Raw genomic sequence first — 15944 nt, forward strand, 5'->3', positions numbered from 1 at the left:
TCCTGGGTCTGCTTCTTTAGGTACCAACATTTTCCATGATCACTGCACAGCTCAGGAAGAATTGATTAGTATGTAATTTATTTCTCCTTTTGATGGCTGGCTCTGAAGTAATGCACAAATCAGACGATCACGAAGGAGAGTGGTTTAAAAAACACAGGATCTAATGAACATTCCTCTCAAGACAAAAAAACACCTTTTTACTAAATTTTGAAAATGTGAAGTACAAATATGATATGCAGTATGTAGCATCTGTATATACTATGTGACAGACCCAGACCAATGGGGTACAGGAGTCTGGTAGAGGGCAAATATACTGGTCCCTGGATGAGTAGTTTTCTGTTCCCCGAGTGACCAGAGCAGGGGCTGCACTAGAGTAACCAGGAACCTGCTAGAGCCAGTTAAGGCAGGCAGTCTAATTAGGACACCTGGAGCCAATTAAGAAGCTGCTAGAATCAATTAAGGCAGGCTAATCAGGGCACCTGGGTTTTAAAAGGAGCTCACTTCAGTTTGTGGTGAGAGAGTGAGGAGCTGGGAGCAAGGAGCTGAGAGTGTGTGCTGCTGGAGGACTGAGGAGCACAAGCGTTATCAGACACCAGGAGGAAGGTCCTGTGGTGAGAATAAGGAAGGTGTTTGGAGGAGGCCATGGGGAAGTAGCCCAGGGAGTTGTAGCTGTCATGCAGTTGTTCCAGGAGGCACTATAGACAGCTGCAGTTCACAGGACCCTGGGCTGGAACCCGGAGTAGAGGGTGGGCCTGAGTTCCCCCCAAAACAGGGCTGGCTCCAGGCACCAGCTTGTCAAGCAGGTGCTTGGGGCGGCTGCTCTGGAGAGCGGCGGCACGTCCAGGTATTCGGTGGCAACTCGGCGGACGGTCCCTCACTCCGCCTGGGAGTGAAGGACCTCCCGCTGAATTGCCTTCGCAGATCGCGATCGCGGCTTTTTTGTTTTGTTTTGGCTGCTTGGGGCAGCCAAAACCCTGGAGCCGGCCCTGCCCCCAAACCTCACAATTGACCTGGACTGTGGGCCCTTCCAGAGGGGAAGGTCTCTGGGCTGTTCCCCAACCCACATGGTGAATCTCTGAGGCAAGAAAGTCTGCCAATAAGCGCAGGACCCCCCAAGATAGAGGAGGAACTGTGTCACAACACATAATATGTAACAAAAATGTTACCCAATAATACAAATAGTTTATTCATTTGGCTTTTGTCTTGTAATAAAGCTAATTTTCATTAAGTTACCAAGATTCCCTAGACTTTGGGAGGAAAAGAACTAACAAGTGGTAATTAAATTAAAGTTTCATCTTTAAGAAGCCAACTTCAATTTGTTATATTCCCCTACACTTACTGCGTTCGGGCTGGTCCCTTGAACTAAGATTAAGTGAAGCTTTTGGGACTTGCCCTGCCCCCCAACTAGTATAGCTTCGTAACAACTTTAAGGGAGGCCACATTTTGGGTTTCACCATTCCTGGCAATTGTAAACTTAGTATTCTTGATAGTAACACTTCTGAATTACTAGGATTTCCTTGAGTCCCTCCATTCCCCTTTCACTGGACTGGTGTATGGAATAATAGTATGCTTTTTTAAAAAAAAAAAAAACAGCACAAAATTTTTACAAATGTAATTCTCAAATGTGCACTAATATAGTACACAGGCTAAATAATTTTCATCCAGTTACTTAGCACTTTTTCCCTTGTTGTTTGAATCCTGCTCCTCCATTTGGTATAAACGTTTCCCTTGGAAGTACTGCATCCCGGCTATCCTTCCTCGACTGGATGGGAAGCCTTTTAGTGCAGCTCCTTAACTCAGTACTTGGGGAATAGCAAGTGCAGCTCCTGTAGTGCACCCAGCCCAGCACTGGGCTAGGAACCGACCCACCAAGCCTCCCACATGACAGTACAGACCAAAGACCCTATTGACACATTCAGTTGAAATGAAGACATTCTGAAGGACTGTTTTTTACATTTCCATTTTATTCAAATTTTTCTTCAGACTTGAGGCTTGTTAAATCCAGAAGGTTACATTATAACACACCCAGCACAGGAGACTCTCAGCTTGCTGAGATTCCTCTAAGTCATCTTGATGAGAAAGGGAGAGCAGGTCTTGCACACCCAGAATATGCAGGAGGTTCAACCTCCTAAGTCACAGCACATTGGCAGAGGCCCAGTGACTCAGCACTAGCTTTCCCTTTCTCCTCCTCATCCTGACTCTTTGGCTGTCACAGAAGCCAAGCCCCCATTCAGTGTTTGCCTGCTGCTATCTATGAATTTCCCCCTCCACTTGGGGGGGTTTCATGCAGCAGAGGATGCCCACTGATCTTATGATCATGTTAACGGGACCAGTAAGATCCTATTCCATGTAATTTGCTTCTATTTTTAAATACCTGGGATGGGGTCAGATATTAAATTGATGGGGGCTATATAAATACCTAGATAGAGAATACCAGCCCTGCTTCCTTCTAATTGAGGAAGCTGGATTCCATAATGCATCCATGGAGAGGCATCTGTAAAATGGGGATAATACAAAGGAACTGGGATTTACACACCCCAGCTCCTCTCCACACTCATCTTGTCCCATTCTGTCCCATTTATAGCCCCTGAAAATAGAAGGAATCATCAGGCCTCACTATTTTAGGGACACCAGAAGAGAGACGGGGTGTATTAGCATCTGATCATCAGAAATTTTGCTTTTAATATTCAGCTCAACAACTAGGTACAATATACCAAATTGCTTTGCCTAAAGTTTGGGGGTGGGTGGGAAGAGAGTGAGAAGGCCAGGTGAAATAAAAATACTATTTCAAAATATAGTAACAACACCAAAGAAACATTAAGACAGTACAAGAAAGTAACTTTACAAGAAAAATCTCATTTCTGAAAGCCTGAGCTTTAAGGAACTCTACAAAGAAGCTGATGACAAATACTTGTTCAATTCTGCAGGTAAAGTCCTTTCTTCACAAACATGGTGCATGAATGTCCGTTTTATATCAACAGCTAACTGAGGTTCATCCTTCATCATCACTGCTGCTCCATCCATCTTCAAATGCTGGATTTAAGCGTTGCTGAGGTAGGAGATAAAATAATTTGTTTTCAATAGTTTGCTTTTTAAAAACAGTGAAATAATTGAAATTTAATTATTTAATTAATAAAGATTTAATTATTAAGAACTAAATTAAGGTCACCACTCAAGTAATTTCTTATATTACTATTTGAATATAAACTATTCATTTTCTCTTATTTTTACTGCATTTTTGAAGCGGATGGTTGTCCATCCTATAAATTAATATATTAGAGTAAATTATGAAAGAAAGTCATATCCTGCATATGACTTAGTCACATGGTTTCTGGCACATGGATTGGAATGTAAAATTTCTTACCCAGTAATTTCCTTTCTGCTAACAGCATCTCCCACAATTCTGTTACATATGGGCTATTCCCTTCCTGTCTGCAATTTGCAGAGGCAGCTCAAAGCTGCAGCAGAGCCTGCGCTAGCCACACACCTCCTGCTTGCTGCCAGATGATTCATTCCACAGCTGTGGAAAAACCTCCTAGAAAATTAACAAACTTCAGTTCCAACCAATGAACTATGTACAGTAGGCCACTGCCTACATGGTGACTATCCAAATAAAATGCTGACTCTTGATTGTGAAGCTATCCAGCAGGGGAGAATTGTGGATGATCCTGTTAGCAGATAGAAAATTACTGGATAAGAAATTTTCCATTCTGCAGCCCAGCATCTCCCACAATTTGGATATGTATGAGAAGTAGCACACAGTGAACTGGAATAGGGAGGGACAGAGAAGTGAATATAAAAAACAGGATATGCCCCACTTTTTGAATTGTTCAAATGGCCAAGTTATGTCTGGACTATGACCCGCAGCACCTTCCTACCAAAGAGGCCTCTGTGGATACAGAAACTCCATCCTATAGTGTCTGATAGAGGCATTAGCCAATGATCACATGGTTGATCCGCAGATCTCTGCTGTGGAAGTGCCTCTCTTTTGGCCCATGAGGTTGCCATGGATCTTGTAGAATGCACTTTGATTTTCCAGAACTGGCACGCTGAATGTCTTGTATGCCTCAGCAATGCATAGTCTGATCCACCTGATATGGGATAGCTTAGATACTAAGCCTTGGCACCTCGGGATGAAAGGAAATGAAGACTGCCTGATCGCCTCAAGGATTCTGTATGCTTGATATAAATATTCAGTGCTCTTCTGACACCTAGGGTGTGCCACTGCTTCTTGGTCAGCTGCTGTGGCCATGGCCACAATGAACAGTCAGAGGCTCAAAAGGGTGGTTGGGTGGTTAGGGCTTTCAACACCAGTGGCAGTTCCTACTTAGGGAAGATCAGTCTGACTACTGGTTTGGCCAGTCTGATTGCTCTGACAAATCTGCATATCTGAGGGTTCTGCCAAGGAGCCCAAGGATCCTCCAAATAGTACACTGCTTGCAGCTGCCAGGCTACAGTGCTGGGCAAAAAGACCTTTATCCACATATTCCTGAAGGAAGTCCAGAGTGGCCAGAATCCCAGGATCCCTTGGATCTCCACTGTGCTCCTGCATCATGAACTGAATTTGGTCCATATATAGGAGCAGGTTTTAATGTGGAAACTCTCCTGGATATGAGTAGAGTCCTGATCACTTTAGAAGACTGGCTGAGAGCAGCTAATGCTTCCCTTTCAATAGCCAAGCTGCCTGTTGAAGACTGTCTGGGTCTGGGTGGACAAATGGGTCTTGTCAAAAGCTGCAACAGTGTTTCCAGATTTAATTCTCCTAGATCAGAGTAGTAGGGTCTCCTTGGTTGGTATGGAATTAGCACGGTCTCCCTTCTTCTTGCCTTATCATTTGGATCACCTTCCCTAGAAGACGAAAAGGTGGGAATGTGTGAAGCAGGCCTTGCAGCCATCTGTGCAATGCAGCATCTGTCCCCATGGGGTCTACTTGCTAGGTGAAGAATTTTGGCCATTTTGTATTCTTGAAATTGACAAACAGGTCAACTGAAGGGAGATCAGAGTGAAGACTTCCTGGTGCAGGCATCACACTGAGTAGCTGACTTTGCATCTGTGGAGCCAGTCTGCTTTTAGGTTCAGCTCTCCCTTTTATATAGATCACCTTTAGGGAAGGGAGAATCTTTTTTGTCCATTTCATTGTTTCCATCACTTCTGCATGTAGAGCTACACTCCTTGTTCCCCTTTCGTTGTTTATGTATGCAGTTGTGGCTGCGTAGTTTAACCAAGACATGGCTGCCCTCCTGATGCACTATGCTGTTCTGGGTCCCGGAAGCACTCCCCCGCCCTCCAGCCAGGCATCTGTTGTGAGAACCAACAGGCCGGGAATATATGGGAAGATCCCTGTGGATGTTCTCTGAGACTATCCATTATCTTAAGGGATTCAAGCACCTGGTTTGGAACTGGAAAGTGGTCTTGCATTTGCTCCAAGGAATGGTCCCATATGCTCAGAAGAAAGGCCTGGAGACACTGGATGTGCGACCTAGTCCTTGGGGAGACCCATGTGTACTAGAGCAGACGACCCAGTGGATAGAGACGCTGAGCTATGGTTAGCCTCATGCATTTGTCCAGCATGGATATGAGATCTTGGATCATCTGGAACCTGTCTAGATGGGTAGATCTTTGTCACTGAAGTGTATCTCCACTCCTAGGTGAATTATGTTTGTCTAAGGAATCAGGGGGCTTTTCCTGGTGTTATTGCAAAGTCTGGTGCTTGGAGACAATCCAGAGTCTAGGTTGTGGCAGTGTATGCTGTGGTTTGTGAGCTGTGCCTTGTTGTACAGCCAGTCACTTAGGACTCTGGGTGCAGAGGGTGAATCTGAAAGAAGGTTTTAGTTATGCTGAGGATTTTGTTGGTTTGATGGAATACTGATCTAGGTTTCCTTGGAAGCTTCTGCTTCAGGTTCCCCCCCACCCCCATGCCACTGTTCAAGTACTATAATGCAATCACTATCATGAAAGTGCAACTTAAGTTTTATGACTGCACTCAAACAAAACAACGTAAAAGTTTAGAGCCTACAAGTCAAAGCATGAAGGGGTATACGAATGTTTAGCATATCTGGCACATAAATACCCTGCAACAGCCGCTACAACAGTGCCATGCTAACGCTTATTCTCATTTTCAGGTGAAGTAAATAAGAGGCAGGCAGCATTATCTCCCACAAATGTAAACAAACTTGTTTGTCTTAGCAACTGGCTCAACAAGAAGTAGGACTAAGTGGACTTGTATGAGGTGAATTGAAAAATACAATTTGTTTTTACAGTGCAAATATCTAATAAAAAATATAAAGCGAGCACTGTACACTTTGTATTCTGTTGTAATTGAAATTACTATATTTAAAAATGTAGAAAAAGATCCAAAAATACATATAATAAATTTAAATTGGTATTCTATTATTAACAGTGCGATTAAAACTGATTAATCACGACTATATTTTTAATCTAGTTAATTTGTTTTGCGTTAATTGCATGCATTAGCTGTGATTTGACAGCCCTAATATAAATACAAAAACACATTTTAGTTTAAGACTTTGTTTAATCAGGTGTGCTCAGTTTGCTCTTGTGATACCTTGAAAGAAGGCATCAATGGGAAAACATGCATCATCATAATGCTCAAAAAGAAAGATCTATTAATAAAAAGTTTCTTCCAGGCCACTGACAGACATCCGATCTTGGAAAAGTTCTGCAGGGATTTTTTTGGTTTGTATGCATATGCAGACAACAGGGCCGTCCCTAGCAGGAGGGCTGTGTGGGGCCCCAGGCCTCCCCTCCCCCCCCCCCGAGGGTCTGGAAGGCAGGAGCTGGCTGTGGGGATTAGCGGGAGGCCGGGAGCAGCCTGCTCTGCTTCCCTTGTCCCTGCCCCAGACCTGTCACTCAGGGGAGGAGGCTTGGGGGAAGGGATCTCCCACTCACCGGCAGCGGTGGGAAGCGGAGCAGCTCAGGCCCAGCCCATTCTACTCCACCAGCTCCCAGCCGTGGTCCTCCGCTTCCAGCCACCTGTGAGAGCTGGGGGCGGTCCTTTCCCCAACCCGAGCAACATGACTGGGGCTGGGGCTGCGTCTCTCTGCTTACCGCCGCTGGTGAGTGCGGGAGGCGATCCTTTCCCTGCACTCACTGGTGGCGGGAAGAAGAGCGCCGTGGCTGGGAGCTGGCGGAGCAGAGCAGGCTGGGATCGGGTTGCTCCACTTCCTGCCACTGCCGGTGAGTGGGGGTCACTGGGGGAAAGAGGTGAAATGGGGGTGGGCTGGGGCAGAGCAGAGGGGAAGGGTAGGAGGCAGGGTGGAGGGAGTTGTCCGGGGCCCCACACCCCCTTAGGGATGGCCGAGGGATAGGGCTGGTTGCCGGGGCTGGTATGCAGCGTGGGCAATTTGGTGCCCTGAATTTCATGGTGCCCTAGGCAGCTGCGTATGCCTAAGGACGGCCCTGGCAGGTAATGCCTTTTTCTTTTCTTCCCTGTCTGCTTATAGAGGGAAGTAGTACACTCTTCATCCTGATCTGGGGACTGAACAATAGAGGGGTACTGTTATACATCCCTCAATTGTGAAAATAGTAGTTAGAGGTCCCAGAAGCTTGAAAGATTGTCTGCCTGCTCCTCCTAGTCAGTAAGTACTATATGAGCACTTAGTACCACGTGGAGCTATACTCAGGAAATCAGTATTACTTTGAACATGGGAAGGGATTTCTCACGTATCCCTCTGTAATCGTACAAAGGTGTCTCTGTTCTGGTCACAGACTGCCTGAAGTGCTCAAGGCTTTAATGTGGAGCCACCCCGTGGAGCTGGGAAGGGGCACTGAGAAACCCTTCCCCACCTTTCAGAGTCTGAGCCACTTTTCATGGCACAGCACGGTTTATGGCTGATGCTCAGAGGACACAATTCCCATTCCGCTGCTGCCTCAGATTTCAGCCACTTTCCTGGCAGAGCAAGGGTCCTGGGGCTGAAAGCCAGACAGACCATGCAGCCAATTCACATGAGGCTGCAGTCTGAAGCAGGGCTGCACAGTAGGGAGATGCTTCTCTGAGTGCCTAGACATGCTGCAGGGTGGGAGAAGGACTGTGAGCATGCTACAGTGCACGGGGAGAGACTCTGTACAGGAGAAAAGCCCCAGCAAACACTCTTTCAGGAGGAGAAGGCAAAGGTAGGGTTGCCACCTGCCCAGGTTTTACCCAGACAGTCTGATTTTTGGCTTCTTGTCCGGGAGCCATTTAGGGTTGCCAGGTGCCTGATATTAGACAGGAAAGTCTAGTCAAAAAAGGGACCTGGCTGTGTCCGGTCAGATGTACTGACTGGACACCAAAAGTCCCGTTACCGCAGGGCGGGGGGAGGTGCTAGGTCATTAACCCATACCAGCCCCTGCTTACCGGGGCCCCCTCCTACTTGCAGGAAGGCTCCTTGTCAGGCTGCAGCAGCTCCTGTCCCAGACACAGGGCAGAGGGAGCCCAGCTGGGGGAAGGGAGGGCACGTGAGCTGATTTTCAGTGGTACTCATGAATTTTATTGGTGTAGACCAGGGGTAGGCAACCGGTGGCATGCGAGCTGATTTTCAGTGGCACTCACACTGCCCAGGTCCTGGCCACCACTCCGGGGGGCTCTGCATTTTAATTTAATTTTAAATGAAGCTTCTTAAACATTTTAAAAACCTTAAAAAGCAACAGAGGGTCCTGTGGCACCTTTAAGACTAACAGAAGTATTGGGAGCATAAGCTTTCGTGGGTAAGAACCTCACTTCTTCAGATTCAGACTAACACGGCTACCCCTCTGATACTTAAAAACCTTATTTACTTTACATACAATAGTTCAGTTATATATTATAGACTTATAGAAAGAGACCTTCTAAAAACATTAAAATATATTACTGACATGCAAAACCTTAAATTAGAGTGAATAAATGAAGACTGGGCACACCACTTCTGAAGGGTTGCCGACCCCTGATCTAGAGAGCAATGGAGGGGGAGAGGAGCAAGTGATTGGGGCAGGCCCCTGGGGGAAGAGGCAGAGAAAGGGGCAGGGCCTTGGGGGTCCAGTTACCAGCAATTAGAAAGGTGATGACCCTAGGCAAAGGAGAAGTGGTTTAATCCCTGATTTTCACCCCACCCCACAACAATAGTACTTGCTCCCTTGTACAGGACACTCTTGCTTTTGCCTTTCTGGGACCCAGAGTCTGGGATAAGTCCTGCAAAATCCACAGAGTATGGTAAGAATCTGGATTCAATGTGTGAGGAAGCGGAGTTGTGTAGGAGCCCTGCTTCTCTCCCCAGAGATTCTAGGACCCATTTTAGGACTTGTGGGGTGACCCGTGGCCTTTGTTGCTCCAGTATTTACCCCATGGATTGAGTCGTCCTCATCCTCAGAGCCTCACCCCGGTCTGCTCTGTCTCCCCTGGTTGGGTTTTGCAGTGGAGTTGCAGCTATCTGGGGAGGAGGGGCCCCCCAACATGCCTGTCTGACTCAAAGCCCCATGCCCTAGCAGAGAGAGTTGGCCGGCTGGGCACCTTTTACCTTCTGCCAAGCCTGAGAAACTTAATGCATATATAGAGCACCTTTTGGATTTTGCCTGGTGTTTGTGCAGCTGCTCTGCCATACCTGAAAGAGGGCAGAGGAGCTTGGCAGGGAGGCACTACTAGGGTTGCCAACAACGTTCCCTCTAACTTTTCCCATCCATGTGCAGAATTAATTTTGCTATATGCACCAATATGGAGGTGATGTGTGGCATGGGTGGAGCCGAGGGGTTTAGAGTGTGGAAGGGGGCTCACAGGTGGAGCCGATGGTTGGAGTGCAGAGAGGTTAGGGCTACAGCCTGGGGTGCAGGCTCTGGAGATGAGAGGTTTGGGGTGTAGGCTGCCCCGGTGCTGCGGCGGGGAGAGAGGACTCCCTGCAACCCTCTCTCACTGCAACAGCTCCGGGGCTAGGGGCAAGGTGCCTCTCCCTCGCAGCAGCTCTGTGGCTGGGAGGGAGAAGCAGCGCTCCCTGCGCCGGAGCCAGGAGGGAGGGGCGTCGCTCCCTGCCACGCCGCGGCCCCGGAGCTGGAGGAGTTAAGTGCTTTCCCTTGGTGGCCTCCTGCACGGCCACACAGGTGCTCACATTAGAGGGAACTTAGGTTGTCAACTCACCACGATTGCCCTGGAGTCTACAGGAATTAAAGACTAATCTCTACCTAAAGATTGTCATGTGATGAAACCTCCAGGAATACGTCTAATCAAAACTGGCAACCCTAGGCACTGCTGGGGATGCTGCTCACATCCCAGACCAGAAGGAGGCACTGAAGCTTGAAAACAAATAAAAATGCTTTAACTGTCCAAAAAACCAGGTACATATAACAAACCTAAAGAGGAGGAGAGGAATGATGCAAACCACCACCAGACTGCTGTAGCAGAGGCAGAAGAGCTGGCAGCAAACAGGAGAAGGGGTATGGCTTGCAGAGGCAGTGCTGCACCTTTTAACTGTCACAGGAAACTGTAGACAGGAGAGGAGTAGCCAATATGTATCAGAATCGTAGTCGATGCTGGGCTGCTGAAACTTTACAAATATCTGAAATTACTTTCAATATATTAAGTACGATAGCCAACTTTAGTTTTGTGTTGGTGGTCTTAAAAATCTAGAACAGATTTCCAAACTCAGGGGCAGTTAAAAGTCACACGTGTCTTTGATGATGAGTAAGGCTATGGTTTAGTTATAAGTATTTTTAGTAAAAGTCATGGACAGGTCCTGGGCAGTAAACAAAAATTAATGGTCCATGACCCGCCCATGACTTTTATAATATAAACCCCTAAAATTTGGGCTGGAGGTGCTCTTGGGGGGTAGTCCAGGACACCACAGGTGCTGTGGGGAGTGATCTGGGACCCCGGATGGTGCTGGGGGGAGGCAGGCGGTGGCCCGCGGCCCTGGCTGGTGCTGGGGGAGGAGGGCAGCACAGGGTCGGTGACCTCTGCTGTTGCTGGGGGGGAGGGGGAGGATTGGCGGGACTGGCAGGTTCCCTACCGGGCTCCACACAGCTCCCTGGAAGTGGCCGGCATGTCCCTGCAGCTCTGGCTCTGCAGCTCCCATTGGCTGGGAACCACAGCCCTGAGCTCCTCCCACAACCGAACTGCCCCAGCAGTGGCTGGTGCGACTGGCCCAGGGGCTGTCTCATCTGCTCTGGCAGCCCCGGAGCTAACCGCACCGACCGCTGCAGAAATCAGAGGTCACGGAAAGTCACGGAATCTGTGACTTATGTGACAGACATGAAGCCTTAATGATGACAGCAAGCCTTAGAGACCAATAAGTGAGGGAAGCAATGTATATGCCTTTGGAAGATACTGCTCCTTAGGTTTTCCCTTTGGAAGCTGAAATTAGAGGTACTGCTACTGAGAGACATACACTACTCTAGTTATCACAATATAGTTACAAAACAAACAAAATAAAGACTTTTTAAAAATAAACTTCACAAATATGCAGTACCAACTATAAATCATGAAACAGCTAACAGATCTCCAGTTTAAAAAAAGGATGATGAAACTGGACCCCATTTCATAAATAGATCCTGTAAGACAGAGGTCTACGTCTAAATTCACTTTACAATAATGTATAAGAAATTAGATTGTTTTAAAAAAAAAAAAAAAATAAAGATTTCCAGACTTTGTTTAATAGGCTTCAATGCTTCATTAAAAATCTGTAGATGTATCAAAAGTTTCTTGGGAACTTGGATAGTAAATATAGGGCAGCCCCGCCTTTCTTGTGTCTCTGACAGACTCTTGAGTAAGCTTGCTTAGAATTTTCTTGATGTACTTCCAGATCCCACAGTAATTGGATGTGAAAAACTGCTACCCTTAAATCTCACTGTTCGTTTACTGCTCTGTAACTTTTTATTTTTAATTTCGTTACTATATTTCCAAAGGACCTTAAACTATGGCAGGTAAAATGTAGTATGGAAATTAGAAAGGCTAAGAAGAAAGTCAAAAGTCAAATAGCCAAACAACATAAAAACAAGAAACACTTTAAATACAGGAGAAGCAGGAAGTTTAGAAGAGAACTGGCTACTCTGCACTAGAGGAAAAGCACATTGCAGAGAAAAGACAGCTAGATCATTTCTGTGCATCAATCTTCACTGCAAAGGGCAATAGGGAAATATTTTCTTCATATCTAACTTTTTTTTTTTTTTTTATACACACAGCAAAGGGAAAGTACAATTGACATTCATAGAACTTTCTATACCTTTGCAGCATCTTCATCAGGCATTGGCTCTCGTAGAGCTGGCACCCACGCAAGTATATTGCAATCTTTGCTACCACTATATAGTTCCTGTGAGAAAGAAAGCAAAAATGTCACTTAGTGTTTACTGAATATTGAACAAGAAATGCTTATGAGAAATATTACATTTAAGTGAAGTTTAATGTTTAGAAATAAAGAAACATTCTTAGAATCCAATCTGTAATGTAATCTAGATCACTGCAGATTTTAAAATGTAAAAGACAATAGGACACAACTGCTGCTAATTTCCTTAGGAAGAATTCACCAAAATAGCATTGCTACCATTTAAATTGACTTTACTGTTAAATTTAACTCATTTCTCATCTCCCTGCCAACTGTATTCCAAGTTTCTTTAGAGCAAAACTTCTTCCTTTGAAACCATAGATCAATAATTTAGGTTTTGTCTACATGGAGGGTTTAAACCAAATTAAGTCGAGTTAATTCTGTTTGAAAATGCTTGTATACACCTGACGCAATCCACTGTAGTATACTAACTCTTCATTTACAATAAACTCTGGAGTCCTTCCAAGTAACGTAATTTTGCTGTGAATTGAGTTAGTGCAGTGTATTGTTCATGTGCACGCGATGCTGCTGCAAACTACTTGGCAGTCCTCGAACAGCTATCCCACATTGCTTACCAAGCAACCATTACTGAGTTGTCTGTTTAATTGTGTGCCCTCCCCTGCTCTGGCGTCAAGTTTGCTGGATGTTCCATCCTCTGTTTAAAAGCTGGCATGGGAATCAGATTTTGCTCCTGGATTCTAGTATAACAGAACTACTGCAATATTACTCTGGAAGCCCTACAACAGGCCTCAAGCAGCCGCTTAGAGCCATGTTAAGATGCTGAATCTCATCACAACCTGAGGTGGAGCATCCGTGCCATAAACTCTTGTGGTCAGGCACTGCAATGAAGATCTTTTTTGTGGACGTTGCTAAGCAGAAGTCTGCGACTAGGATGCCGATCAGTGCCAGATAATGAGCAAATAGCTCAGGAGAATCTATATTAAAACAAGGGATGGCATTGCCTAGCATGAAATGAGGACATTGAAATAACAGACATCATGGAAACTTCATGGAATGAGGATAATCAGTTGGACACAGAAATAACTGGCTACAAAATACATAGGAATAACAGAGTAGGTCATGGTGATGGGGGAGTGACACGATACGTCAAAGCATAAAGTCAAATAAAGTAAAAATCTTAAATGAATCAACTACCATAGACTTCTCTATCAATTAAAAATGTCATGCTTGAATAGTAAGTGTACAGCAGGAGGAATATACTACTGACCAGTATAGTGACATTGACTGTGAGGTGCTTAGGGAGATTAGAGAGACTACTATTGCATCTTCTACCTTCGTAATGGGGGATTTCAACAATCCTTACATTGACTGTGTATATGTCATCTTAGCAGAGAACATTTTTAGACCCCATAAATGATTGCTCCTTGGAGCAGCTTATCCCTGAACCCACAAGGGGAGAGGCAATTCTTGATTTAGTCCTCAGTGGAGCACAGGATCTGGTCCAAGAAGTGAATATAACTGAACTGCTCAGTAACAGCGACCATAATGTAATTAAATTTAACATTTAAGGAAGAAAATACCAAAGAAAGTCACCACAGTAGCATTTAACTTCAGAAATGAGGAAGCTAGTGAAACAGAAATTAAATGCAACAGTCCCACAGAAATATCTGTAAACTACAAGGAGACTATTTTAAAACACCATAATAGAGGATCAATCTAAACAAATACTCCAAATTCCAAAACAATGCCACCATGGCTAAACAGCAGAGTAAATGAGGCAGATAGAGGCAAAAGGGCATCCTTGAAAAATTGGAAGTGAAATCCTATTGAGGAAAATAGAAAGGAACATAAACAGATATAAAATTATAAGGCAAGCCAAGAAAAAATTTGAAAAGCAACTAGCTAAAGACAAAATGTAACAGCAAAGTATTTTTTAAGTACATCAGAAGCAGGAAGCCTTAGTTGCGGAACTATTAACTAAGGTTTGTAACCTGTCCTTTAAATCGGCTTCTGTACCCAATGACTGGAAGTTAGCTAATGTAACGCCAATATTTAAAAAGGGCTCTAGAGGTGATCCCAGCAATTACAGACCGGTAAGTCTAACGTCTGTACCAGGCAATTTAGTCGAAACAATAGTTAAGAATAAAATTGTCCGACACATAGAAAAACAAACTGTTGAGCAATAGTCAACATGGTTTCTGTAAAGGGAAATCGTGTCTTACTAATCTATTAGAATTTCTTGAAGGAGTCAACAAACATGTGGACAAGGGGGATCCAGTGGACATAGTGTACTTAGATTTCCAGAAAGCCTTTGACAAGGTCCCTCACCAAAGGCTCTTATGTAAATTAAGCTGCCATAGGATAAAAGGGCAGGTCCTTTCATGGATTGAGAACAGGTTAAAAGACAGGGAACAAAGGGTAGGAATTAATGTTAAATTCTCAGAATGGAGAGGGGTAACTAGTGGTGTTCCCCAAGGGTCAGTCCTCAGACCGATCCTATTCAACTTATTCATAAATGATCTGGAAAAAGGGGTAAACAGTGAGGTGGCAAAGTTTGCAGATGATACTAAACTGCTCAAGATAGTTAAGACCAAAGCAGACTGTGATGAACTTCAAAAAGATCTCACAAAACTAAGTGATTGGGCAACAAAATGGCAAATGAAATTTAATGTGGATAAATGTAAAGTAATGCACATTGGAAAAAATAACCCCAACTTTACATACAATATGATGGGGGCTAATTTAGTTATAAGAAGTCAGGAAAAAGATCTTGGAGTCATCGTGGATAGTTCTCTGAAAATGTCCGCACAGTGTGCGGAGGCAGTCAAAAAAGCAAACAAGATGTTAGGAATCATTAAAAAGGGGATAGAGAATAAGATGGAGAATATATTCTTGCCCTTATATAAATCGATGGTACGCCCACATCTCGAATACTGCGTACAGATGTGGTCTCATCTCAAAAAAGATATACGGGCACTAGAAAAGGGCAACTAAAATGATTAGGGGTTTGGAACGGGTCCCATATGAGGAGAGATTAAAGAGGCTAGGACTCTTCAGCTTGGAAAAGAGGAGACTAAGGGGGGATATGATAGAAGTATATAAAATCATGAGTGATGTGGAGAAAGTGGATAAGGAAAAGTTACTTACTTATTCCCATAATACAAGAACTAGGGGTCATCAAATGAAATTAATAGGCAGCAGGTTTAAAACAAATACAAGGAAGTTCTTCTTCACGCAGCGCACAGTCAACTTGTGGAACTCCTTACCTGAGAAGGTTGTGAAGGCTAGGACTATAACAGTGTTTAAAAGAGAACTGGATAAATTCATGGTGGTTAAGTCCATTAGCCAGGATGGGTAAGGAATGGTGTCCCTAGCCTCTGTTTGTCAGAGGATGGAGACGGATGGCAGGAGAGAGATCACTTGATCATTGCCTGTTGGTCCACTCCCTCTGGGGCACCTGGCATTGGCCACTGTCAGTAGACAGGATACTGGGCTAGATGGACCTTTGGTCTGACCCGGTACAGCTGTTCTTATGTTATGTTCTAAAAAGTCAGTGGGGCCACTGGATCGAGGTGCTAAAGGGGCACTCAAGGGAGACAGGGTCATTGCAGAAAAGCTAAAAGAATTCTTAGCGCTGGTCTTCAGGGAGAGAATATGAGGGAGATCCCTACATCCAAGCCATTTTTTTTTTTTTTTTTTTAA

General features: G+C 44.8%; 1 protein-coding gene across 5 annotated transcripts in view; it reads right to left on the reverse strand.

Moving 5' to 3' along the window:
• Positions 1–1941: 1941 nt before the first annotated feature.
• Positions 1942–15944, reverse strand: part of ERCC8 (ERCC excision repair 8, CSA ubiquitin ligase complex subunit) — a 60770-nt gene continuing 46767 nt past the window's right edge. For 2 of the 5 annotated variants that reach the window (XM_034774436.1, XM_034774437.1), the window contains exons 10-11: positions 12183–12269; positions 8944–10508 (exon numbers count right to left, since the gene is read on the reverse strand). In XM_034774436.1, the coding sequence (XP_034630327.1) occupies positions 10227–10508; positions 12183–12269 (369 nt within the window). In that variant the 3' untranslated portion in view covers positions 8944–10226. Of the gene's footprint in view, positions 3050–8943; positions 10509–12182; positions 12270–15944 lie in introns of those variants that run through there. The other 3 variants (XM_034774435.1, XM_034774434.1, XM_034774433.1) reach the window with 3 other exon arrangements.

The sequence above is a fragment of the Trachemys scripta genome, chromosome 6, assembly GCF_013100865.1.
Source record: "Trachemys scripta elegans isolate TJP31775 chromosome 6, CAS_Tse_1.0, whole genome shotgun sequence".
In the NCBI taxonomy this organism is placed as follows: Eukaryota; Metazoa; Chordata; order Testudines; family Emydidae; genus Trachemys; species Trachemys scripta.